This window comes from Sus scrofa, chromosome 10 (assembly GCF_000003025.6).
Source record: "Sus scrofa isolate TJ Tabasco breed Duroc chromosome 10, Sscrofa11.1, whole genome shotgun sequence".
Lineage (NCBI taxonomy): Eukaryota > Metazoa > Chordata > Mammalia > Artiodactyla > Suidae > Sus > Sus scrofa.
In genome coordinates, this window is record NC_010452.4 from 60,610,387 (window position 1) to 60,637,840 (window position 27,454).

General features: G+C 49.3%; 1 protein-coding gene across 27 annotated transcripts in view; it reads right to left on the bottom strand.

Annotated features, from left to right (window-relative positions):
* CELF2 (CUGBP Elav-like family member 2) overlaps positions 1-27,454 on the bottom strand; it is a 362,707-nt gene that overhangs the window by 105,462 nt on the left and 229,791 nt on the right. For all 27 annotated transcript variants that reach the window (XM_021064258.1, XM_021064257.1, XM_021064256.1 and 24 more), the window contains 2 exons: positions 11,268-11,316; positions 1,067-1,201 (listed from right to left, as the gene is read on the bottom strand). Coding sequence is in view for 23 of the 27 variants with exons in the window: in XM_021064243.1 (XP_020919902.1) it covers positions 1,067-1,201; positions 11,268-11,316 (184 nt within the window). In the remaining 4 variants the exon portion in view is untranslated. The remainder of the gene's footprint in view (positions 1-1,066; positions 1,202-11,267; positions 11,317-27,454) is intronic.

The following is a 27,454-nucleotide window of genomic DNA, read 5'->3' on the forward strand; positions in this document are numbered from 1 at the left end:
CGGTGGAAACCTTTTGTTCCTTGTGCCTTCGATTCTGGCAGCTGACACCATAAAGCTTTCCGCCTCCAGGTTAAAGAAGCAAAACCGCTCTTGCTCCCAGGGCGCTGCGCGTAGGCAAAACTGGGGAGATGAGGGCAAGTGAGCGCCCTGGGACTTAAGGCTGAACCCTTTCTGGCCAGACGTGGCTCGGGGTGGCTGTGCTGTCCCAGAGTGGACACTGGGACGGGGGGGGGGGTTTCCACTCTGCCCCCAGCACGTGCACCGCACACGACGTTCACGGGAGGAAATCTTCCCGGAGCCGCGAAATCTCGGACCGCTGATGAGAACGGCCAGAGGCGCCGAGGCGGCCGCCTCCCCTGCCCCTGGGCCTCCCGGGGCGGCCTCGGGAACCCAGTCAGAGGACTGCGCACACGGGGACAAGCCTCAGGAGCGGCTTAAGGGAGGGGAGTGCGGCCCTGTCGACGGGGAGAACAGCCACCTGCAAGCGTCTTGCATCGCTGCCTGCGGACACGCCAGCGCTCGCCCGAGCCCAGCCTCTGCCTCCCTCAGGGTGACAAAGAAGAACCTTCAATCTCCGGGATGAAGTCACTGCTCTGTCGCCTAAGGGACTCCCTGTGCTCAGGACTCCAGGAGTTTAGCTCTTTGCAATTAAAGCCTAACACCCTGCGACAGGCCCGCTTACTGAGTCTCTATCTGCTCTGCAGGGAAAGCCAGGAGACTGGCTGCCAACCGCAGACACTCTCTCTCGTCCTAAGCATCCCCCCCAACCCCCTGACGTCACCTTCAATGCGAGACTGAGAAAGGACGTGGGGCCACAGGGCAGCCGGAGGGCCACTCGCGGCCAGTGGCCACCTCAGCTGGCACGCTCGTGCTCAGACCCGCCCGGCCTGAGGAATGGAAGGTGACCATCTCAGCTACGGTGGCAAGGTCGGGGTGGAGAACCTCGTCCCAGGGGACGTGTCTCGGGGCGAGCCCTGGCTGCGTGCGGGCGCTAGGTCTCCTGTGACCGGGACACAGAGCTGCGATGAGCAAGGAGAGGAGGAGACCTGCCGGACGGCACACTCACCTCGACTCAGCCCGTCGGGCCCCCGGAGAATCCGGCACTCCTCGATCTGGCCAAACGGAGAAAACATCACCCGGATATCATTCTCGTTGCATTTCTTCGAAACCATTCCTATGAACAATTTTCTGTCTTCCACGGCTAGGAGACAGAAATCAGGCGTGAGCAAAGGCCACTTCACTTTCTTCCTTGGTCAAGGCTTTGTCACTGCGTTCAGCCGGATCCCTAGGCTGCCCCTTCAGAGACCCGGGCCACCTTCCTCTGCCCGGGACTGTCGCTATTCTGCCGCCGGCCCCTCCCCCGCAGCTCGTCTGCTCTTTATCTGTTTACTAAGAAAGCATCTTCCTAGGACAGGAACACTGTTTTGTTTTTTAAAGTCCTTTCCCCCCATTTGGAAAGGAACAGTTAGTTACGTGTTTACCCACAGGTCAATTCCCGCTTAATCAGCTAAATGCTACTGTTCCGCAGAGATTCTGAGATTCAGGTTTTCAGTTTTCTTTCTTTTTTTTTGACTGCACTGGCAGCATATGGAAGTGCCCAGGCCCAGGATTAAATCTGAGCCTCGGCTGTGACCTGTGCCACAGCTGCGGCAACACCAGATCCTTCACCCAGTGCACCAGGCTGGGAATTGAACCTGCACCTCAGCCACCTCAGCGGCAACCAGAGCCGCTGCAGAGACAATGCTGGATCCTTAACTCGATGCGCCACAGAGGGAACTCCACAGTAGATGTTCCTTTGAGGGATAGGGAAGGAGAAAGCTCGGGAGAGGGAAAACACAGGAACAGATGCAGTCAAACAGGAAGCAACACTTTCTTTTTTTTTTTTTGCCACTCGAGTGGCATGTGGAAGTCCCGGGGCGGGGGGGAGGGGGGCTCAAACCCACACCAGAGCAGTGACCCTCACCACTGCAGTGCTAACGCTGCATCCTTAACCTTCTGCGCCACCAGGGAACTCTAGCAACACTTTAACAAAGCCTTCGATGGAAGGAACTATTCTCCTGCCTTGATTTCAAGGCTTCGTCCCCATGGATTCAGGTGGGACTCTCATTTCTCCAGAGAGCTGGCAGATGGCCTTCTGTCTGAGCACAAGCCACACAGCCTTGGCCTCAGCACAGGGGGTCTGCACGCTAAAGACAGAGGACACTCTGGTCAAGCCAGTGGGGCTGCAGCTACGGGAGAAGCACATCAGGGTGGCCCCAATTTCAGCGTGAGACCCGTCACCAAAAAAAAGCCCCACAAGACAAAGGAGGGAAACACAACACTCTTCTGCCCCCTTGGAAGTAAGATTCTCGACGGACGGGGCACACTGGGGGTGTCAGGGCAGGATGTGCAAATTCAAAGCTTGGATGCGGACGGCAGGTAACGTTTGGGGAAGGTTCCTCTCTCGTCACCTGGGAGACTTTCCCCCCAAAGAGACTTGCTGGTACTCAGGATAACCCGCCCAGGCTCAGCCTCAAAGGCACGATTATTGCGGATTTCGAGACACTGACTACAGCCTTTTGTGGGCAAAAGCACAACAGACTGTCCTAGAGGCCCTTGGGGCAAAGTCTGGCTTATTTCCCGTTAGATTTCAGTCCATTTCTTAGAATAATAATAAAAAAAAAAAAAAAAAAAAAGCTGGATGGCTATAGCAGCACTTCGGAAAGTCCTAGTTTTTAAAGGACCAGCTCTGTCCTATGTCACGTGCGGTTAAGCCTTCCTTCTGTATCTGTATTATAACCCTGTCATTGCTATTTAATCGGCTTTTCTGTTTCTCTTATTCCATCCCTGTTCAGTCAGTGTCTCGTTTTCATTTAACCAACAAAACGTGTCCTGGACTTGCTAGGGCCAGCCGCTCTGGGTCCTAGGCCAGAATCCCTGGAGCTGGAACAGAAGATCGATAATGGAACAGACTCTGTGGCAGTGCTGTCCAGCAGAACTAGGCAGCAAAGGGCAGGTGTGGTCAGCCACGTCCATCCAAGCAGTCAGAGCCGCGTGCGCCTCCTGAGCACCTGGAGGGTGGTGGTGCGACTGAGGAGGTACATTTTTCAGGAGATCTAATTTTAACGAGTTTAAAAATTAAAAGCCACGTATGACTACAATATTGGACAGGGAAGTGCCGAGAGGCTAAGAGCCCCTCGTCGCAGAATCCCAGACTGGACAAATGAGATTTGCAAGATGTTCCGTCTGATGCTAAAGAGATGCCCGAGGCCGAGGAGGGGAAGAAGCTGCCAAGGGTCCTTCAGCAAGGAGGTGGCTTAACCTGGACCAGGATCGGGGACCTTTCTCCAGCCCAGGGTCCCATTCAATCTACTTTGTTTCGGCAAGCCCAGTGCTGTGACTGGGAGACCGTGGTCCTTATTCCAGGGAGAGCTGGGAGGTGATGTGTGACTCTGGAGGATCCACTGACCTCTGTGGACCTCATTCTCATCCATCAAATGAAGGTTTAAACTTGATCCCTTCTCTTCTTCTCTGTCCTTTTCTGACTTTTTTTTAGCTATTTCTTTGGGCCGCTCCCGCGGCATATGGAGGTTCCCAGGCTAGGGGTCCAATCGGAGCTGTAGCCACCGGCCTACGCCAAAGCCACAGCAACGCGGGATCCAAGCCGCGTCTGCGACCTACACCACAGCTCACGGCAATGCCAGATCGTTAACCCACTGAGCAAGGGCAGGGACCGAACCCACAACCTCATGGTTCCTAGTCGGATTCGTTAACCACTGCGCCACGACGGGAACTCCTTCTCTGTCCTTTTCTTGCTTTCTTATGTGATGGAGAGAAGGCAGCCCGGCTACATGCTTCAGTTGGCTTAAACACTTGGAGGTCGGGCTGGGGCTGGGGTTCTGGAGTTCAGGATCCCTTCCCCTTTTTTTGTTTCTTTTTTAGGGCTACATCTGTGGCATATGGAGGTTCCCAGGCTAGGGGTCACATTGGAGCTGCAGCTGCCAGCCTACACCACAGCCATGGCAATGTGGGATCTGAGCCACGTCTTCGACCTATACCACAGCTCTCGACAACTCAGGATCTTTAACCCACGAGTGAGGACAGGGATGGAACCCCTATTTTCATGGATACTAGTTGGGTTCGTTACTATTGAGCTACAATGGGAACTTCTAGGATCCTTTTTCTTTCTTTCTTTTTTTTTTTTTTTCCTTTTTAGGGCCACACTTGTGGCATATGGAAATATCCAGGCTAGGGGTTGAATCAGAGCTGCAGCTGCCTGCCTGCACCACAGCTCACAGCAACACAGGATCCAAGCCGCATCTGTGACCTATACCACATCTCACAGCAATGCTGGATTCTTTTCTTTTTTGTCTTTTGGCCTTTTCCAGGGCCGCTCCTGCGGCCTATGGAGGTTCCCAGGCTAGGGGTCTAATCGGAGCTGCAGCCCTGGCCTACGCCAGAGTGCCAGAGCAACACGGGATCCGAGCCACGTCTGCGACCTACACCACAGCTCACAGCAATGCCGAATCCTCAACCCACTGAGCAAGGCCAGGGATCCACCCTGCAACCTCATGGTTCCTAGTCAGGTTTGTTAACCACTGTGCCACAACGGGAACTCCCAATGTTGGATTCTTAACACACTGAGCAAGACCGGGGATCAAACCCACATCCTCAGGGATACTAGTCAGGTTCTTAACCCACTGAGCCACAACAGCAACCCCCCTTTCTAGCCAGCCTCTCTCTCCACCTTGGTGGCGGCTCCCAAAACAAGGGAGAGAGACCAGGGCTCTGAGGAATTCGGGTTGAAAACCAGTCCTGCGATCCTCGGGAATGATGAGCTGCGCACCGCCAGCGTGTGAGCGAGCCTTAATGGGAGACAGGGAGGTGAGGCTGGACTGTAAGAAGCATGGCAGGGTCTGGAAGGACTGGGAGTGGGATGGGGGCATCACGTATGAACCGGCCATGGTGCAAAGTCAGGGGCGTGCATGGGGACCGTCTCGGGGGGCGAGCGGAGGAAGGCAGTCGGCTGCAGCCCATCTTCTGCTTCATCTGCGCAGACGGGCTCGAGGCGTGAGCAAGGTCACAGGTGGTCCAGGGCTCCTGCCTGCGTTGAGCCTCATCAAGGAGACGTGGGCGGGGCTGTCACTGGCTCTGACTCCTGGAGGCTGCTGGGGATCGGCTTGCTGTATGCAGGTGAAGATTTTCACGTGGAAGAAATCTCTCTCCCGTCAGTGCTAAGTGACTGACCAATGACCTGCTGGGAGCTGGTGAAAGCGTGCAGGTCGAGAGCCGTGTCGGCATGAGGGGCCAAGGGTCGGAAGCATCACATCCCCAGGGAAACGTGCTCTATCTCCACGGGGCCGACAGACTCTGCAACAGGGGAGGACCCGAGAGGGGGCATGCCCTTGAACCCGGAAGGAGAATGGGCGGGAAGTTGGAAACGGGAGGGAGGAGGGAGCAGAAGTATCTCGTCGCAGCTCTGGTCCCCCACCCTGACCCCCTGACCCCCGACCCCCTCCCTCTCCCCTCTGGGACTCCTACCCCAAGGAAGTGGCGCCTGAGATCCTGATGAGTTTAAAAAACCAACCAACCAACAAAAAAAACCCCTGCGGTATCTCTTCGTATCCCGAAGAGCTGGGTTTTCATTCCTTCAACCCAAAGCAAATGATCAAAGTCCAGGTGGGTCCTTGGTTTCCCTGCAAACCTATTAGAGCGTCTAGCGAAAACAATTCTTGGGGTCTAAGCTTCTGCAGGTTGCTTTTGGAAATTAGAGGTGCAGCCTCTCTAAGATGATTTTTTTCCCTCTAAGATGAATATTGGGGAAAAAAAAGGAAACCACTGACGAAGAAATCCTGACTTCCTGGGGATGGCAAGGGGCAACTCAGAAAGGCAGGGAGAGGGACGCTAACCGTTGACTGTCACTTTTTGCAATTACACTACAGCTAAGAAGAAAATCTATGTACCAGATGCTACTCAAAGTGCAAACTTCCTTCCGTGTGTGTCGGCACCTGTGTGCTCGGATAAAGGTACCCTCGTGCTGGCCGTACTCTGCCAGCCACGGAAGCGCTGTGGTTTGAACAGTTGGGCCTTGTTTGCTTCTGCGGCAAAATGGGAATAACTGCGGACATCCGGCGTCCCTCTCCCGCGCGTGCGTCTTCTCCCTCTTCCAGGGGAAATTTATCCTAAAATCGAATCCTCGGATGCCCAGTCTAAGGATCACTAAACAGCTTTGTCAACTCTTTAAATAAACATCATTATCTTGAATTCGCTTAACGTCTTCATCAACGTTTGATGAATTTTCTGGAGGGCTTTGCCTAAGTAGTCACAGGCAGTGAAGTATCCGATTTTTTCAGTCCACAAGAATGCCTGATGCTTCAATAAACTGACCACATTGAAGATATTCTGCTAAGTGCTTTAAGAGAACTATAAATAGAGAGATAGAGAGATAAGGCCCTTGACCTCTAAAGTCTATTTTCCTTTAGGATAATCAGGGGAGGCATATGCATGAGGAGAAATACTTTCAACTAGCAGGTGTTGCTCAGATGGGGTCGCTGCCACTAAAAACAGTAGCAGAACTGAAAGGTGTTTCACACCAGTGACCACGGCCAGCTCCCCTTCCAGGGTATAAATGAGAAGGGGTTAATATGAAATGCAAGTGGGGACTTTTTCTGAGTTCGGGGACTAGAAACTTCACTTAAAAAAGCCCCCTCATTGTAAGTCTGTGCTAACACTCTCGGGTTCGAGCTGCCAAAGTCACACCTGGATTCGGGGCGGCCCGAATTAATTAACAACTTGCCAAGGTGTTAGCGCTAACATATGGCAGTTAATGACTGCCTCCAAAGCCGCCTGTCTCTCTACTTTGAATTTTCAAATTATTTCTTTATCTTCCAGGACATCAGAAAGGGGCTGGGGGATGCCCTGTGATGCCCTTCTTTATGGGCCTTCTCGCCAGTGCCCAGGGGGTCCCAGTCCTCCCGATTCTTGTGGGCTTGGAACTCGAAGCGCATCCAGCAGGGGGATCAGAGGCCTCGAGGAAAGAGATGGCGGCTCAAGTGGCGTTTCTGGGTCCCAGGCTCTCAGGACCCCTGACAAGCTGTGAGGCAAAGCAGGATGACCCTTAAGCTCTGTCTGCAGAGTCCAAAGTAATCCCTCAAGTCAGGAGCGTGACCTAACAGTGACCTCTGGCTCCAGGCCCCGAGACCCGAGCACAGCGCCCAAGGCAACCACCACGATTTCTCATCACCCACTGCTGGACCAACCTCGGGCCTCGCCACGGTATTTAACTGGCAAGCATGGATGGCAGGTTGCTTTTCCTGCCCTGTGATGGAGGGTTAAATGCTGGCAAAGAGGCCCTCTGATGGCAGAGAGAGGAAAAGCAGGGACCCTGTGTGCCTGAGTGTGGCTGGTCCTCAAAGGCCCCTCCTCAGCCATTCCACTCAACCAGGTGCAACAAGAAAAGGACCCCACAAGGCGGAGGCTGTGGAAACCTGGTGATACATTTAGGGGGTTCTTCCTGACATTTTATTGCTAATCCAGGGGAGGATCTTTCTGGGGGGGGGGTCTTCGTGGCACAGGAACACAAAGTAAAATGCTCTCGGTCTGCCTAAAGGCGCTAGAAGCTGGAGCTGCAACTGGGGCTGGCCGGAAGGGCAGGTTCCAGGCAGCCGTGGAGATTTCAGAGGCCTGTTCAGTGAAACACTGAGGTGCACAGTAGGTTGAAGGACAGACAGACACTTTGAGGCTTGCCACAGAGGTTCTTTGGTTAGAATCTCTGGGTGGACAAAAGCATAAAAGGGTGACAGCTTTTCTGGGACTGATCTGTCCGACACTAATCAATCTGTGCTCAGCGGCCCCTCTCTTGCTCAGCAAATACAAAGCTGGAGAAATTGGAACATCCTGATAACGAAGAGAGTGGAACTGTGATGAGTCCTTTGTGCCATCCATAAATGTCAGCAAACTCAAAAAAAAAAAAAAAAAAAAAGTGCAATTAGAGCTCGTTACACTTCTTTCACAGCCATAGGAGCTATTTCGAGCATCTGAGCCAAAGAAATTTTGGTGCTCGCTCCGAGCTGCAGCAACTGTGCTTACCTGTCAAAAATGCCATATGAAATCAGAAAAGGCTTGCAAGCTTTTATCTCTGGCTTTAGGAAAATGATACCTTTCTCCTGATTCTTCAAGGCAGGTCCAAAGAGAACCTGAAGTCTACGCTGGCTATGCCAGGGCGGGAGGGGGGGGGTTCTATCTGAGCCCCCGTAAAGAAGAGCTCTAGAAAAGTAGCTTTTGGTCCATTTACAATATTGACTTTTTTTTTTTTTTTTTTTTTTTTTTTGGCTTTTTAGGGCCACACCTGTGGCATACGGCGGATTCCAGGCTAGGGGTGGAATCAGAGCTGCAGCTGCTGGCCTGCACCACAGTCACAGCAACGTGGGATCTGAGCTGCATCTTCGACCTACACTACAGCTCATGGCAATGCCGGACCCTTAACCCACTGAGCAAGGCCAGAGATTGAACCCGCGTCCTCCATGGATGGTCGGGTTCTCATTAACCAGCTGAGCCATGACAGGTACCCTGACTTTTTTTTTTTTTTTAATAATGGAAATTCAGAAAATGAAGGTCAATCTGAAAACTGGCCCAGAAAGGGGGTGTGGGGGTCCTCCTCTGTGTGTGCAGATCTAGGCTTTGGCATAAAGATCCCAGCTCTCTGGATGCCCCCAAACGGCCGCTTCTGCTGGTCCAGATTACGCCACCCACGTGGCGGAGGGACTCCGCTATGAGTCAGGTGTCACGCTCTGCTACAGACGTTAGCTGCGCTCCGAGATGACTCTGTGAGGTGGGTGTTGCAGGGAGGCTTCAGACTCAACTACTGCAGCCCCTCTCAGAGCTGGAGACCTGGAGGCTGGCTGAGGTAAGGACTGCGACGAGGCCACAGTCACTAAGGGCAGGTCAGGGGTCCAGTCTGGGCGGCTCAACATCCCTTTTAACCTGCAGCCTGAAGGTCCTTCCTGAAAAGTGGCATTTTTAGGTATTGCTCATCTTACTCAACAAACCAGGGCCTGCTCCTGATTGGCTTTTGAGACTGTGCAAAAACGGGTGTGCCCCTGGCAGTTTTATTCCATTGCTGGGCTTCTAGAGTGGACAGTGTGGACCGTGGACAGAGAGGGTGGCGGGCCATTCTGTGCCCTCCTGGGGACTGCCCCGAGGATGCTCGGAGGTTCCTGCCTGCACAGGAGAAACTGCAAGTGAAGAAATCCTCTCTCAGCGCAACCATCTGGGTGTTTTAAGTCAACGTGGTTGGTCTGGTTCTCTCATCTGTCACGTTTTTATGACCACGGCCTGAGGTGCAGACAAATCCCCGTTTGCAGACTTTATCCCACGGCGCGTGTTCTGACTCGGTTTAGAGAATGCCGAGGCCAAAGGACAGGGAGAAGCTCTCAGGCCGGACGGTCCAAGGTGCCCTTCACTGATGGACTTCGTCCCCCCGAAACCAGACGCTCCCCTCCTCTCTCCCAGGGGCACCAGAACAGACCGTAAACCTGCACGCTTGGGGCAGGTCCGCATGGCCACACGGCCTTGTGGCTGGACAGACACACCCAGCGCGGACCCCTAACAGCCAGGGAAGAATCTGGGTGGTAACACCAAATAACGTCTTGTGGAAGTGACAAAGCACTGACAAAGCACAGTTACAAATATCTTACGGGATCTGGAAAAAAGCCCTCGCCTATAAGGGCCAGTTAGCATGATTTGTCTTTTACAAACAAGGAGATCCAAGTCCAGTCTTTAAGTGACTATTAGATACTGAAACCGGGAGTTCCCATCGTGGCTCAGCGGAAAAGAACCTGACTAGCATCCATGAGGACACAGAGTCCATCCCTGGTCTCGCTCAGTGGGTTAAGGATCCAGTGTTGCCGTGAGCTGTAGTGTAGGTCACAGACGAAGCTTGGATCCTGTGTTTCTGTGGCTGTGGTGGAGGCCGGCAGCTACAGCTCCAATTGGACCCCTAGCCTGGGAACCTCCATGTGCCTCGGGCTTGGCCCTAAAAAGACAAAAAAAAAAAAAAAAGACAAAAAAAAAAAGATACTGAAACTGCTGACAACAGACGTAAGTTTCAGGAGGTAAGAGACAGTGTCTTTTGCATTCTTTTCTTCTTTCTACAATTCAGCTCTGCAGCCTCAGCCCCTGGCAATGTGCCTGACACACACTAAGTAACTGATGAATAATTGTCAACCAAAGGGAAGAGGTGACTGGACCAAGATGCCACAACAAAGCTGGGGTGGATTTTAGACCTGCCATGAAGGGGCACGGCTGTGATAAAGTACTGTAGGAAAAAGGGAACCGCACTCGCAGAGAAGCGCTGCCAGCACCCCCCTAGGACGTGGAATTTCCTTCAAAACTTTCTCGGGGCCAGAAACCGGGAGCCACTACAACTAGCAAAGATAAGACCTTGCGAGAGGGGCCGAGCCGCGGCGGCGTTTGCACGAGTGATGCGCAGACCTCTGAGGGGGCGGCTTCTGACCTGACGCCTGATTAATGAGGCGCAGAGCTGCCTGCGGAGGGAAACCTCGCTGCCCAGGTCAGTCTTGCGGGACGGGGCGGGGCCGAGGCGTGAGAGGGTAGACGAGTCCTTCCACGTACCTCTCAGCACATCCAAAGAACAGAATACGGACAGAAGGTGTGTGTAAGGAGAAGCAAAAACTTGGGAGAGAAACGTGAGGATGATCAACCCGCTGGGGTCTCACGAGGCGACCACCCACCCTGTCCCGTGGTCACGTGCCGGCTTCTGTTGCACCGAGTGTATGTTCATTTCATCAGCAGACTGAGTTCGGAATGGGCCTGGACGCAAAGGCATCGGTGCAGCTTAGAGAAAAGAGCAGTGAGCAGGTCCCCAAGCCAGGGAGCGGCAAAGGAAAGCGGGCGGGGGAGAAGCCTCAGTCTTGGCAGGCCACGCCCTTTGCCGAGGCTTCTGGGCACAGTCCCAGGTCATTCCTCCCCATCACGTGGTCAACAAGGCCAAAGGCCACAGGGTGGCACCCAGCGCAAGTCCCCAACAGCGGGACACGGAGCACCGTTTCTGGTAACACTGCCACAGACCTTCACATCGGAGACACGGGAGGGAGGCAGGAGAGCAAGGTCTTCGTGTCTCCAGAGGTACCACCCGCGCTGGGCGTTTCCCAGAGCAATTCTCTCTGCCTTTGCCACAGACACAGCAACGGAGGCCAGCTCCTCCCACCCCATCTGACTTTTTCACTTAAAGAGACAGACGTTAAAGGAGACCGTGGGTCACCACCTACCGTTTGATTTTTCACTGTCTGCAGGTTTCATCTGAATGGGATGATGCATCTGAAAATACAAAAGCGAGAAAGTAAAGGCAGAGTGAACCACTGCTTCACCGTCTTGGAAATCCCCACTATGCAATTTTACCAGGGACAGGGTTCCAGGAGCGCATAAATAATGACAAGACGCCCCCGTCCATCCGAAGGAAACACATTAAAACGCAGCCATGTGTTTGATGTTCCCCAGCAGGAAGCTTTCAGTCCTGGGGCACTGCTGACATGTCCCTCAGCACGTGGGCTTTGCAGTCAGACTCGAGTTCAAACCTTGGTTGGACCACCCCACCTTCTGCCTGATCTTAGGGGTAATTCTGCTTCTGCCACTCATTACAGCTACGTGGCCCTGGGCAAGTGTCTTAACTTCCCTGAGCTTCGGTCTCATCTGTGAAATGGAGGTGACACCTGCACAGAAGGGCCATGAGAACGACCCGAGAGAAGGCATGTGATGTGCTTAACACACTGGGCATGGGGGGAAAAACAAGACTAGTGTTCTTTTGTATTATTCTGGATGTCCACGCAGGTGGGGTTTCTTCTGGTTATTCTTGGTCTGCTGCATGGATGGTTCTTAGGCCCTGGAAATTGGAAGGTCTAGCAGTCGATTGATTGTGGTGCCATTATGTAATTTTTGTGAAAGGACATGATTGGAATAGGAATGTGGAGCCACTGAAAGAGTGGAAGGAAGGAGAGGAGAAGGTGGGGCAAAGAGGGGAGGGCAGAGGGCGGGGCAGGGCTCCCCATCACGTTCGGTGCTTACGGAGGAGGAGAAAGAACCCAAGACAAAGGGGTCCCAACATCCTGCCTCACGGCAGAGCGGGCTGCTCCATGGCGCTTTGCAGGGTGCCGACCCCTTTCCTCACTGTGTACCATCTGCAGAGTTGACTCCAAGCACAGAAAGCTGCCACCATTTCCAATTAAAAGAAATTCTTCAAACCACGGTCACAGGTTCTCGTGCTTCGTATTTCATCTCACCCCCAAGGCGCATCGCAGCCACAGGGTAGATGGAGCCACTGGCTGTGCAAATGCTTTTATCATAATGGGGCCTGTCTTCTCTGAACCTCTCATTTCCTCCGGGGCCTTCCCTCACTTGCCAGCCACAGCTCTGGGCTTTAGCTCATTGAAATGACACGGAAGCAGTGCTTGGCTCTGGCGTGTCAATGATGGGAAATGATTACCGGGCGGCTGAGACCATGTGCGCCCAACGCCTGCCAGGGTCTCCCAAACACAAGAGGACGAGGTGAGAGGGGGCAGAACCGGGGGACGGGAGGCTCAACAACTCAGAGCTGCTCTGTGTGTCCTCAAAGGCAAGATGCTCTCAGGCACAGAACACAGGCTCTGAGGAAAGGGAACATGAGGAGACCCCACGCCTCTCGTTAGGACATTCAATCGGGGGAGAAGAAACTAGAATAAGGATGCCACGTTTAGGGGTCAGGGAGTGGACGTGTCTTTGCAAAAAAGCCGTGAGAGCCCAGGGGAGCCTAGCAGCAAAGGGCTCACCCACTTCAAGTCCCAAAGTCTGGCGGACTTCCCAGCAGAGGAAGGGGGTGGCACCCGAACCCAGGGGACTCGCCCATGCAGACATGAGCAAGGGCCAGTTGCTTGTGGGTGGAGGCCGCAGTGGAGGGGAAGGCCCGCGGAGAGGCTGCCAAGGCAGCCGGCGTCCAGGCCTCAGAGGGTGCCCCTGTGCTCTAAGGGACTGCAATTTGGTCTCAAAGTCAAGGATCAGGCTTAGAATTCAAGCAGCAAGCACCGAGACCCCATGTGCATCCCCCGAAGCCACTGGGCTCCAGAGTGGAAGACAGGTTGTATAAGAGGCACAGGAGGCGTCGCGGGGGGGAGAGGGGGGATGGTTAAGAGGCTGCTGCGAAACAGCCATGGAAACCAGGGAGGGTCCAAACCTCAGAGGTAACTGGCTGGTGGTGGGGGCCATGGGGAGGCAGGACGCCAGGCCTGGAGAACTAAATATGAAGTGGGGTCCCCACCTAAATAAGGAAAGCATGAGCAAGCAGTGTGTGGGGGGGTGAATAGAAACTGACAGGTGAGGTCAGACACGCCGCGTGTGGCTTGGACCCGTGGGGCTCAAGTGTTCGGGACAGTGCTGGGCGGTGGCGGAAACTGCACGCAGGGCTGGGACTGTGCAGAGGGGAGGGCAGAGAGCCAGGGACCCAGGGCAGGGCCATGGGGAAGAGCCAGGAGGTGGCTGCGAGGGACAGAGCTAAGGGCCATGGGAGAAGCGGGGGCAGAACAGCTGGCCCCATGGGAACCACGCTGGGAGGGTTTGAAGAACAAGGCGGTGGTTGGGGCCAGGGCCGCCAGATGCCGCGACAAACACACCCTCGTGTCCTTCCTGGGCTTGGCAAGCCAGAATTTTTTGGGGGGAGTTTATCAAGACAGTTTCTGTGGGATGGCAGGGGCCAGAATGCCAGCTTGCAGGCAGTGGGGGAGTCACAGGCAAGGTGACAGGTATGATAAATGCAGACAACTATTTTAAGAAGATTGGCGCCCAACGCCAAAAAGGCGGGAGGTTTGCGCGAGGACAGGGTTGGGGGATGGAGGTGGAGGGTTTCCAGGCGGGCAGGACTTGTTACAGGTCAATGAGCTGAAAAGACTCAGAGGAGAGTCACGGGACAGAGGAGAGACGAGACCAACACCAAGTGCAGGACCCAAGGATGAAATGAATGGGCCTCTCCCCTCAGAAGCTGCCGACCCACCATGGGGGCAGCGTCCTGCACCCATCCATCCATCCGTCCGTCTATCTGTGCATACGCATGTGTGTCCACAGGACGCACGCATACACATAAAGCAGAAAAGACGGTGACCAGCATCAGAGAGACGGCCCTCAGCGCCCACGTCCAGCTGGACGTGCCTGGAGGTCGGGAGGAGGAAATCTGGGGCCGTATGGACAGAGGCCTTTGACTCTCCAGCGACCAAGAGCCCTGTGCTCTCCACTTACAGGCCGGGTGGGGATCTGCGACCTCACTAAGGACACACAGTGGTTCACGACGGCGGTGGGATCAGAAAGCGCGGCTCCCGTCTCTGGACCCAGTGCCTCTTCCCCTAATCCACACGGCTTCCTCCCAGAGGGCCCAACAGGGGCTCTGGCCTTACGCGCCTACAGCGATGAATCAGGTCGAATAATTATGAGCAGGCGCCAGCCACACCCCCTTGGGTTAAGGTCCTCCTCGGCATCTTACGTGCTCCCACGACCCTGTCTACAGAGCTTTAGGATGGGCCCTGGGAGGCTCAGGGACATGGCAGTGGTGGTAATAAAACAGCTCTGGCGGCTGCGGACTTGGACTTAGTTTCGGTCTTTCCTGGGTCCCGGGGAGGGGGCAGGTCTGCCTCCCAGAAATGCGGGCTGGCGGGCCCGGGGGACTCTGAGTGGGGGTCACCGACGGCAGGTGCTTCTGCAGATGATTTGGATCACGTGCGGAAAGCACCGTGCGTGTCCTTGGAAGGAGGGTTCAATCAGGGCTGCACGAGGAACGGCTCATTAGCAGCAGCAGTTCATCCGAGCTCCAGATTCCTGATCAGAAACAGGATGTAAATGTCAAGACCAACAACGAAAGCTGGTTTGGGGAAGTCATTCTCCTAATGTTTCACTTCCTCAAAATCTCCTGCTCCCAGGACTCCGGGAGGCAGGCTGGGAGGAGCAGGGGAGTTGCTGTACAGGAGGGGGGGGTTCTAGTTCGACCTTTCAGGTTCTCCTAGAGGGATTCTTTCCCTGTTAACAGGCAACGGTAGCAGAGCCTGGACCCAGAAGGCCGCTAAGGCTGCTCATGCCCTCACTTATTTCTGCTCCGACCAGAGGCTCTGTTGCGGGGGGGGGGGGTGCGGGGGGAGGACAGGTGGAAAAGGGTTCTCGTCACCACAGAGCACGTAACGTAAGGGCAGAGAGACACACACGGACCGTTTGCCACACTCTGAAGAGACACATCAGAAGAGACACCCCAAGGAAGGGCATGTGAGGAGGGCATCTCAGCTGAAGTGATGTTCTCGTTCCATCTTTTTTTTTTTTTTTGTAATGGCCACACCCACAGCATCTGGAAGTTCCCAGGCTAGGGGTCCAATGGGAGCTGCAACTGCTTGCCTGCACCACAGCCACGCCAGATCCGAGCTGCATCTGCAACCTATGGTGCAGCAGCTTGTGGCAACACCAGATCCTTGACCCACTGAGCGGGCCAGGGATCAAACCTGCATCCTCATGGACACTAGTCAGGTTCCTAGCCCACTGAGCCACAACGGGAACTCTCCAGTTCAACCTTGAAGGGACCCCAATGCTAACCAGGACTCGAGTGGGCGGTCCTGAAATGGGACGGAACAAGGCATGTGAAGGAATGTAAAAGAGACACGAAGTCATGTTCTAATGAATGATGGTTCCCGCCAACAGAGGAAGCGACAGGTGTCGCCAGGGACCATTCACCCAACACAAGATACCTAAAGCACAAGACTGGGAGTCGGGGATACATCCGAGGGTCTGAGAAGTTCAAGTACGGAGAAAACAACGCACATGGCCCCAGCCCCCAGTCGAAACTGCCCCAAAGCCAGGGTGGGCGGCCACCACGCCCTCGAGGGCTGAAGGTGAACCCATGGTCACTGCGGCTTCTCAGCTCTGCTTCTGTCACGACAGGAGACTGGCACATCCAGTGCCAGAGCTGAAAGGTCTGCACGTGGTGGGTCCCCCATGGTGGCAGTAACCTCAGGAAGGGCCTGAGAACCAACCTGAATCTTTTCCAATCCCCTAAGGTCTCACTAGATTTGAGGGCATCTCAGAGTCAGGGTTGGGGCAGGTTCCCACCTCCTTTGTCTATGACGAGCGAGCGCACGCGCTGCACGAATGTTTACAAGGAGTCTCCTAAGAGCGTACGAAATACACGGCGGCTGCATTGCCACTGTCACACAGCCCTGGCTGGTCTGAGAAAGCTTCTCTGGTCTGTACAGTCCTGAACTGTCCACACGGCCAGAGGAATGTAGGAATTTGATCAGCTTCAGCCTCTGCATTCACAGGGTACCTTCCTCGAGGCGTGGAGAAAGAGCAGCAGTGAGTCCATCATTTGAGTTCAACTCAGCTGTCTTTGGAGGGAGCTTGAAGCCCCGCGGGGCTCCGGATGTCTGACACCAGTCGCCCTGGGGGCCGAAGGCCCGTCCCAGGGAGACAGCAAAAGTCAAGCGTTTTGGAAACAGATCCAGGCTCGTGGTGGTACGTCTGACTTAAAACACTGGATCAAGTGCATATTTCTTTGAAGAAAACCTTCTAAATCCCCTTGCTTGATTTTTTCTTTTGCCCATGAATCTCATTTTGCTGCAGAACAACGATATCTCTAAACATTTTTAAAAATTAAAGTTGATTTACAATGTTCTGTCAATTTCTGCTGTACAGCAAAGGGCCCCAGTCCTACCCAGACACACATGCATTTTCTCATGTTATCTCCCATCACCGTCTATCCCAAGAGACTGGACACGGTTTCCTGTGCTGTACAGCAGGACCTCACTGCTTATCCATTCTGTGTGTGATAATTGCACCTGCTACCCCCAAGCTCCCCGTCCATCCCCCTCCCTCCCCTTCCCCTCTGCAACCACGAGTCTGCTCTCCATGTCTGTGAGTCTGTTCCTGTTCTGCAGACAGGTTCATTTGCACCACGTGAACAACAACATCCTGCCTCAAGTTCCACATGCAGGTAACAGGGTAAGTGGCTGGGGTCTGTTTAGCCCTGCTTATTTAAAGGCAAGTGAAATCTATAAAACAAACAACCGAGTCTTGGGCTAGAGCACAGAGCACTATATCCAATAGCTTGTGATAAACTATAATGGAAAAGAACAAAATATATATAGATACATATGTACAGATAGAGATACATTTATGCATAACTGAATCACCCGGCCGCACATCTGAAACTAACACAATACTGCAAATCAACTAGGCTTCAATTAAACACACGCACGGCAAAGGAATCTAACGAAAGGGGGGGACTGTGAGAGTTCCCTTCCTCCCTCCTGGGGGCGGGACTGGAATCCAGTGGTTTCTGAGAATTTGTGTAATTTCGGTCACATCCGTGTGTGCAGTATCACGTCACACGCAGCGAAGGGCACCAAGCCACTGCTTCTCGGGTGTATGAGGAGGGATCCGTGACACGAAGGCTGCTCCTGACTCACGCTGGTTTTCATCCCATGCCTCCACTCTCACGGGAGCTGACCGTGCGTGCCGGAGGGTGCCAGCCTTCCCAGTGCCAAGCCTCTGCCTTTATCCTGCCCCTGGTGGGGGAGCAGCTGGCCCTCCCTCCCCCTCCCCCACATACACATGGGGCCCCAGAACGGAGTCCCCGAGCCCCAGTCACCGCGCCCTCCCCCGAATGGGATGATGTGGGATGCATCACCTCGGTGTCCAGCTGTGGCTCGTGGAAACGAAGAGGCAGACACAACTGAGGGGCAAAGCCACCCTCCGAAGTCTGGGGAGGTGATGCGGAGGCAGCTGTGCAGGCCCCTGACAGCAGCGGTCACCACCCCTGTGACAAGCCCTATCACGTCACAGTGACAGATGAGGCTGGGCCACAAGCACCAGCCCCCAACAACCACGTCTCTCAAGTTCCATCACCCACGAAGTCAGGGGGAGCCCTCCAGATCTCTCTGCTGTCATCATGCATGGTCAAGGGCAGGGTTCGGGCCAGAAACCGCCAGTACTGAGCCAGGCCACGTCTGGAGGACAGAGCACCTGGGGCAGGGTGACTCGGCCGGCTTCTCACACGGAGGAGAACTCATGTGGAAACCCGTTCAGCCCTGGCCATCACCAGGGATGAGTTAATCACCTTTCCACACGAGATTCAATAAACGGGGCCATTTTTTAACCTGAAACAGCATCTCATTGTTAGACCCATCCTGCCTCCAGAAAGAGTGGCTGTGATGGCACATGTTCTAAGCTTACTCCCTGTAACACATTGAAAGGGAGCAGGAGAAGGGAGGGAAGGAGTGAATTCATGAAAAAGCCGTGCGCCAAGGGAGAGAACCAACGCCTCCCAGCCAGCAGAGAAGAGGAACCTCCCTCCTGCTCCAGGACGAGGCAGGCGTGATGCAGGCAGAATGTAACCCGTGTCCTGCTGGCCAGCAGACTGTGAGATACCAAAAGCACTGATGCTTTCCGAGTTTTTCTCAAAAAAGGGAAGGGGCAAAAATAATTTTCAAAAGAACCGCCACCAACTGGACACACACCATCCTCCAAACGGAGAGGGAGCTTCTCTGACAGCGAGGCACCCCCTCGCCCCCCACCCCCCGAGCTGGAGAGGCTCCCCTCCTCTCTAGGGAGGAAATTCTGCCACGCCCAGCACTGTCGCAGTATATGCGCTGTGTAAGGCAGACGGGGAAGACACAGAGGGGTTCGAGAAATGGTGACTTCTCCGTGCTGAAGAACTTTGGCACGTCTGTGATTTTTTAAGATGGTGACATTAAGGTAAAACTGCAAAAACCTCTCTACGGCGTGACGTCTCTGCAAGGGTAGAGACGACAGAGGTCAGGTGTTGGTTCCGTCTAAACCAGCTTTTACCGCCAGGACAAAGCTGGATCTGGAGCTCACTGCTGTACTTAAGTGGAGTGGGGATCTGAGAGCTCTTGCCCGAGCTCTGAGCTCTCACTGCTCCTGGGCCGAGCACGGCTGGAGGCTCCCTATATGCACATTAACCCATCAGTTCTCACGACCACCCTGAGCTATGGGAAGGAGGAGAGGGAAGGAGGGAGGGAGACAGAGATATGAAATAACTTGGTCAAGGCAAACAGCAGGTCAGCCGTCAAATGCGGAGTCAGACTTGGGACTGCCTCAGGCTGGAGCCTAAACGCCAACAGCCCTTTCGTAGGGCCCTACTTTCCAGCACATCCAGCAGCTGTGCTGTGAGACTGTGATTTCAAAGAACCTGGAAGAATCTGAAGAACTACCAGAATTTCCTCTTTCATATGAGACTTAAAGACTATCTCAATCTACAGGTTAATTCCCAATTAGGAACACATCTATGGATGCATGCAGCACACATGTATACACGTTTATGTCTGTGTATATTTCACATGCACACATGAAACACAAATTTTAAAAACAAAGTAAAAAACAACAAAAAACGGAGTTCCCGTCGTGGCGCAGTGGTTAACGAATCCGACTGGGAACCATGAGGTTGTGGGTTCGGTCCCTGCCCTTGCTCAGTGGGTTGACGATCCGGCGTTGCCGTGAGCTGTGGTGTAGGTTGCAGACGCGGCTCGGATCCCGCGTTGCTGTGGCTCTGGCGTAGGCCGGTGGCTACAGCTCCGATTCAACCCCTGGCCTGGGAACCTCCATATGCTGCGGGAGCGGCCCAAGAAATAGCAACAACAACAAAAAGACAAAAGACAAAAGACAAAAAAAAAAAAAACCAACAAAAAACGCGGTTCGCCTATTTTTCCCATTCCCTGCCTCTGGCAACCACCTACCTATTCTCTGTATCTATGAGCTTTTCAAATTTTGTTTTCATTTTTAGATTCCTCAAATAAGGGCCATCATCCAGTATTTGTCTTTGTCTGATTTATTTCACTTAGCATAAAGCCCCCAGGGTCCTTTTATGTTGTCCAAAGGCAAGATTTATTTATTTTTTTATGGCTGAAAAATATTTCATCTCGTGTGCACATACACACACAAATATGTGTGTGTATATGTGTGTACATTATAAAAACACACACATACACACATATCTACATATGAAAATTTCTTCATCCACGTAACACCTGGTTGCTTCCATATCTTGGCTATTGTAAATCACGCTGCAGTGAACAAGGGGGTGCAGATATCTTTCTGAGTTAGGGTTTTTGTTTCTTTTAGACAAATGCTTACAAGCAGAATTGATGTATCACATGATAGTTCTATTTTCAATTTTTTGAGGAACCTCTACAGTGTTTTTCACAGTGGCTGCATCAACTCATGTTGCTACCGACAGTGCACAATGGTTCCCTTTTCTCCTCATCCCCATCAACCCTTGGTAGTTCCTGGCGTTTTTTTGTTTGTTGGGTTTGGTTTTGACAATAGCCATCCTAACCATTGCGAGGTGACAGCTCATTGCGGTTGTGATTTGCAGTTCCCTGAAGAAGAGTGATGCTGAGCGTCTTTTCATGTGCCTGTTGGCCACCTGTATGTCTTCTTTGGGAAGGTGTCTATTCAGATTTGCCCATTTTAAAATGAGATTGTTTGTTCTTTTGCTACTGAGTGGTATGAGTTCTTTACGTATTTTAGATATTAACCCCTTAGTGAATATATGATTTGCAGATATTTTCTCCCATTCAGTAGGCTGGCCTTTTCATTTTGGTGATAGCTTCCTTTGCTGTGCAGAAGCTTTTAGTGTGATGTACTCTCACTTGTTTATTTTTGCTTCTGTTGCCTTTGCTTTTGGTGTTGGATTCAAAAAATCATCACTGAGACCTATGTCAAGGAGCTAGTCACCCATGTTTTCTTTTAGGGGTTTTATGGGCTCAAGACTTAGGTTAAAATCTTTACTCCATTTCATTAATTTTTGTGTATGGTGTAAGGGCTCCAGTTTTCCCAACACCACTTATAAAAGAGCCTCTCCTTTTCCCATTGTACATGCTTGGCTCCTCTGTCCTACATTAAGTGACCATACAGGTGTGGGTTTATTTCTGGAGTCTTTATTTTGTTCCACTGATTTATATGTCTGTTTTGATGCCAGTGCCATACTGTTTTGATCACTACAGCTTTGTAATAGAGTTTGAAATCATGAGGCACATTGCCTCCAGCTTCACTCTTCCTCAAGATTGCTTTCAATACTTAGGGTTTTCTTGGTTCCACACACATTTTACAATTGTTTGTTCTAATTCTGTGAAACATGCCACTGGAATTCTGATAGGGATTGCACTGACTCTGTAGAGTAGTTTGAGTAGCATGGAAATTTTAACAGTATTGGTTCTCTCAACCCATGAACACAGAGCTGCTTTTCACTTGTTTGTGTCTTCTTCCATTTCTCTCATTAATGTCCTAGAGTTTTCAATATACAGGTCCTTTACCTCCTTGGTTAAATTTATCACTAGGTATTTTATTCTTTTTGATGCAGTTGTAAATGGGGTTGTTTTCTTAATTTTTCTTTCTGATATTTCATTATTAGTGAATAGAAACACAACTGTTTTTAGAGTATTCATTTTATATCCTCCAACTTTACTGAATTCGTGTATTAGCCCCAATAGGTTTTTTATTTACCGATTCTAGGGTTTTCTCTATATAATATCAGCTGCAAACAGTGAGCCTTTTTAAAAAATGAAGCTTAAAGGATTTATGGGATAACATCAAAAGGATTAGCATTCACATTTTTGGGGTCCCAGAAAGAGAAGAGACAAAAGGGGAAGAGATATTATGTGAAGAGATAATGGCTGGAAGCTTCTGTGACCTGGGGAAGAAAACAGACATTCAGAACAAGGAGGTCCAGAGAATTCCGAATAAGATGAACTTAAAGAGACCCATACAAAGACATGTTATAATGAAAATGTCAAGAGTTAAAGAGACTATTAAAAGCAGCAAGAGAAAAACAATTTGTTGTGTACAAGACAGCCCCACAAGACTATCAGTGGATTTTTCAGCAGAAACATTGTAGGCCAGAAGGGAATGGCATGATACAGTCAAAGAGCTGAAAGGAAAAAAAAAATCTTCCAACCAAGACTACGTTACTTAGTAAAGTTATTATTCAGAATTGAAGGAGAGATAAAGAGGTTTCCAGAGAAGCAAAAACCTAGAAATTTATCACCATTAAACTGGCTTTACAAGAAATGTCAAAGGGACTCCTTTAAACTGAAAAAGAAGGGTGCTAACTAGTAACAAGAACACATTCGAAAGAATAAATCTCACTGGAAAGGCAAATATATAGTAAAGGTAGTATATTAATCACTCATAAAAGTAGTATGAAGTTTAAAAGATCAAAGTAGTAAAAAACAAACAAACCAGTGATTAAAATAATTAGTAAATGGAAACAGAAGATAAAAAGATGTAAAAGGTGATCTCAGTAACATAAAACATGGAGGGGGCTGAGCTTTAGAATGGGGGAAAACTTAAGGCATTAATTATCAACTTAAAATGGATTTACAGATATGTTATTATATGTAAATCTCATAGTAACAATGAAAACCAACAGTAAATACACAAAAGATAAAGAGAAGGGAATATAATCACACTAAGAGAGTCATCAAACTACAAAAAAAGAAAAAAGAGAAAAAAAGGAATAGAAACAAACCACGAAAAACAGCCAGAAAACAACAGAATGGTAATAAGTTCTTACCTGTCAAAAATTACTTTAAATATAAGTAAACTAAATACTCCAATCAAAACACATAGAGTGGCTAGATGGATATAGAAACAAGACTCATCCAAATGCCACCTACAATAGACTCACTTTAGACTTAAGGAATCACAACAACTATAAGACTATTCAGTAGAAACCAAAAAAAGCTGGAGGAGGTATACTTATATCAGACAAAATAGACTTTAAAACTAAGACTACATTAAGAGAAAAGGATTACCCCTTTATCATTATATAATCCCAGTAAGAGGATTACATTTGTAAATATTTACACACTCAACATAAGAGTACCTACATATATAAAGCAAGCATTAACATACCACCAAAAAGGAGAAATAAACAGCAAGACAATCATACCTTCAACAACATTTTAGAATAGACGGACTTCACTGATATATACAGTACATTCCATCCAAAACAACAGAATACACATTCTTCTCAAATGCACATGGAACGTTTTCCAAGACAGATCATATGTTAGGCCACGAAACAAGTCTTAAATGTAAGAGAAGTGAAATCACATCAAGCACCTTTTCTGACCACAATGATAGGAAATTAGAAATTAACTACTCAACGAAAACTGGAAAATTCACAAATGTGTGGCAACTAAACAATGTGCTAATGCATAACCAATGAGTCAAAAGAGAAATTGAGAAATTAAATGAGAAATTAAAAAAACACCTTGAGATAAATTAAAACAGAAATGTAATACACCAAAATTTATGGGATGTATCCAAAAACAGTTTGAAGAGGGAAGTTCACAGTCATAAATGCCTACACATCAAGAAACAAGAAAAGTCTCAAATAATAAAACAAAAACTAACTTTACTCCTCAAGGAACTAGAAAAAGAATAAACAAAGCACAAAGCTGGTATAAAGAAGGAAATAACAAAAATTAGAACAGAAATAAATGAAGTAGAGACTAAAGAGACAATAGGAAAGATCAATGAAACTAAGAGCTGGTTCTTTGAAAAAGTAAAAATAGACAAACCTTTGAGCTCACCAAGAAGAAAAATAGAAAGGATCAAAATAAGTAAAATCAGAAATGAAAACGATGTTACAGCTGACATCACAGAAATGCAAAGGTTCATAAGCGATTGCCATGAACAATTACACATAACAAACTGGACAACCTAGAAGAAATGAATAATTTACCAAGATTGCATCGTGCTGAAATAAGAAAATCTGAACAGTCTGATTACTACTAAGGAGACTGAATTAGCAATCAAAAACCTCCCACTAAACAAAAATTTTGGACCAGATGGCTTCCCTGGTGAATTCCACCAAATAGTCAAGGAAGAATTAATACCGGTCTTTTTAAAACTCTCCCCCCAAAGAGAAAAGAACTCTTCCAGATTAATTCTACAAGGCCAGCACTATCCTGATACCAAAATAAGATAAGGATGCCACAAGAAAAAAAATTACAGGCCAATATTCCTGATGAACATAAAACTGCAGACATCCTAAACAAAATATTAGCAAAGTGAACTCAACAATACATTCAAAAGTCATGCACCATGATCAAGTGAATTTTTTCCAGGGATGCAAGGATGACTCAACATCTGCAACTCAATCAACATGATACCCTGTAGTAACAAAAAGAAAGGTACAAATCTTATGACTATTTCAACAGATGCAGAAAAAGCATGTAACATTCAACATCTGCTTAGGATAAAAACTTTCAACAAGACGGGCAGAGAAGGAATACACCTCAATACAACAAAGGCCACATATGACAAGCCCGTAGATAACATCACACTCGACAGTGAAAAGCGAAGTTTTTCCTTTAAGGTCAAGAATAAGACAAGGGCCCCCACTCTTGCCACGTTCATTCAACATGGCGATTAGGCAAGAAAAAAAATAAAAGCCATCCCGATTGGAAAAGAAGATGTAAACTATTTTAAATTAGCCTCAGAACCAAAACAACCGTCTGGGTTTTCTCCACGAAAAAGTCAGGAAAGAAAACTTAAAAAGCTGCAATGATTCAAAGAAAAACAAAACAAAACAAAACAAAACACTCCTTACAGCCGTATTAGGAAAATATAGATCCAATCTATGTGGTGTTTGACTCTAACAGAACCATGTAGATTCAGAGGGATTCAGTGCTAGTTCTCCTCGCATCTTTTCAGAGCATTTAGAATAGACACACAAAATGAAATTAGAGTCTGAGTTTTGTTTCATGGGCCAAGTCGTCCAAAGCGTTCTACCCCTATGTTGATGAGAAACAAAGTGCTAACAAGCAAAATTAGCTGTCAGTTACTCTGTGAGAGGAAAAGAACAGTTTTGAACCACTGACATTAACTGATCCATTTTGTGGTTTCTTCACAAACTGTTAGTGCAAAACATACACTGAAATCTACCAAATGAATCAAAGTACTGCAGAGAGTATTCCTTCTCTGCGGACCACTTATTGGATAAGCCAGCATTTACACCAGCAGGCCCTGGCAGCTGGCTTTACGCAATCCGACTGGACTATCCAATGCCTGTTTATCTGAATCCTGCTTGGGAAATTCTGGAGGAAAATGAGTGGAGTTGGCCTTCTGAAGATGCAATGGCGAGGTGGAAGGAGGAAGCCTGGGATTTGCTCTATCCTTGGAGTCATGGTGCTTCTTTTTTGCATTGCCACTGAGTTCACAGAGGAGGTACACAGAAAACCGTCACCTAATATTTGCCAATGTATATTTTTATAAAAGTGACCGAAGCCGAGAATAAAAGGGGATTTGAATATGACAGTAAGAAACCTAAGTTTTCAATACCTTGGAATACACCTGACCAAGGAGGGAGAGGACTTATATGCTGAGAACCATAAAAATACAATCAAAGAAATCAAAGATGTAAAGAAATGGAAAGATATTCCATGTTCCTGGATTGGAAAAATCAATATTGTAAAAATGGCCATACGACCCAAAGCAATCTACAGATTCAATGCAATTCCTATCAAATTACCCCTGACATTTTTCACAGAACTAGAACAAACAATCCAAACATTTATATGGAACAACAAAAGACCTAGAATCACTAAAGCAATCCTGAGAAACAAAAACCAAGCAAGAGGCATAACTTTCCCAGACTTCAAAAGATATCACAAAGACACAGTCATCAAAACAGTGTGGTACTGGGATCAAAACAGACAGACAGACCAATGGAATAGAATAGAGAACCCGGAAATAAACCCTGACTCCTATGGTCAATTCATCTTTGACAAGGGAGGCAAGAACATAAAATGGGAAAAAGAAAGTCTATTCAGCACGCATTGCTGGGAAACCTGGACAGCTGCATGCAAAGCAATGAATCTAGAACACACCCTCACACCATGCACAAAAATAAACTCCAAATGGCTGAAAGACGTAAATATAAGACAAGACACCATCAAACTCCTAGAAGAGAACATAGGCAAAACACTCTCTGACATCAGCATCATGAATATTTTCTCAGGTCAGTCTCCCGAAGCAATAGAAATTAGAGCAAAAATAAACCCATGGGACCTCATCAAACTGAAAAGTTTTTGCACAGCAAAGGAAACCCAAAAGAAAATAAAAAGACAACTTACAGAATGGGAGAAAACAGTTTCAAATGATGCAACGGACAAGGGCTTAATCTCTAGAATATATAAACAACTTATACAACCCAACAGCAAAAAAACCAACCAATCAATGGAAAAATGGGCAAAAGACCTGAATAGACATTTCTCCAAAGAGGATATACAGATGGCCAACAAACACATGAAAAAATGCTCAACATCGCTGATTATAAGAGAAATGCAAATCAAAACTACCATGAGATACCACCTCACACCAGTCAGAATGGCCGTCATTAATAAGTCCACAGATAACAAGTGCTGGAGGGGTTGTGGAGAAAAGGGAACCCTCCTGCACTGCTGGTGGGAATGTAAACTGGTACAGCCACTATGGAGAACGGTTTGGAGATACCTTAGAAATCTATACATAGAACTTCCATGTGACCTCGCAATCCCACTCTTGGGCATCTATCCGGACAAAACTCTACTTAAAAGAGACACATGCACCCGCATGTTCATTGCAGCCCTATTCACAATAGCCAGGACATGGAAACAATCCAAATGTCCATCAACAGAGGACTGGATTCGGAAGAGGTGGTATATATACACAATGGAATACTACTCAGCCATAAAAAAGGATGACATAATGCCATTTGCAGCAACATGGATGGAACTAGAGACTCTCATACTGAGTGAAATGAGCCAGAAAGACAAAGACAAATACCATATGATATCACTTTTAACTGGAATCTAATATCCAGCACAAATGAACATCTCCTCAGAAAAGAAAATCATGGACTTGGAGAAGAGACTTGTGGCTGCCTGATGGGAGGGGGAGGGAGTGGGAGGGATCGGGAGCTTGGGCTTGTCAGACACAACTTAGAATAGATTTACAAGGAGATCCTGCTGAGCAGCATTGAGAACTTTGTCTAGATACCCATATTGCAACAGAACAAAGGGTGGAGGGAAAAAATGTATACATGTAAGGATAACTTGATCCCCTTGCTGTACAGTGGGAAAAAAAAAAGATAAAACGACCAAAACAATAATAAATAAATAAAAAAATAAAAAGAGAACAAAACCTAAATTTTCCTTTCTTCTCCCGTGGCACCAGGCGAAAAAACCTATAGTGGAAATAAAACGTAAAGGGCTATTTCTTCCTAAGAGCCATCGACAGATGTGAAGCACTTCGGGCACTGCCTGCATAACATGTGCCCAATAAAGTTACAGTATCATCGTGATAACGATGATACGATGTTTGGATGCTATACGAAGTGAAAGGACTTCCCTAAGGGAAAAGGGAACAGGTCCCATTCAAAAGCTAAGGGAACCTT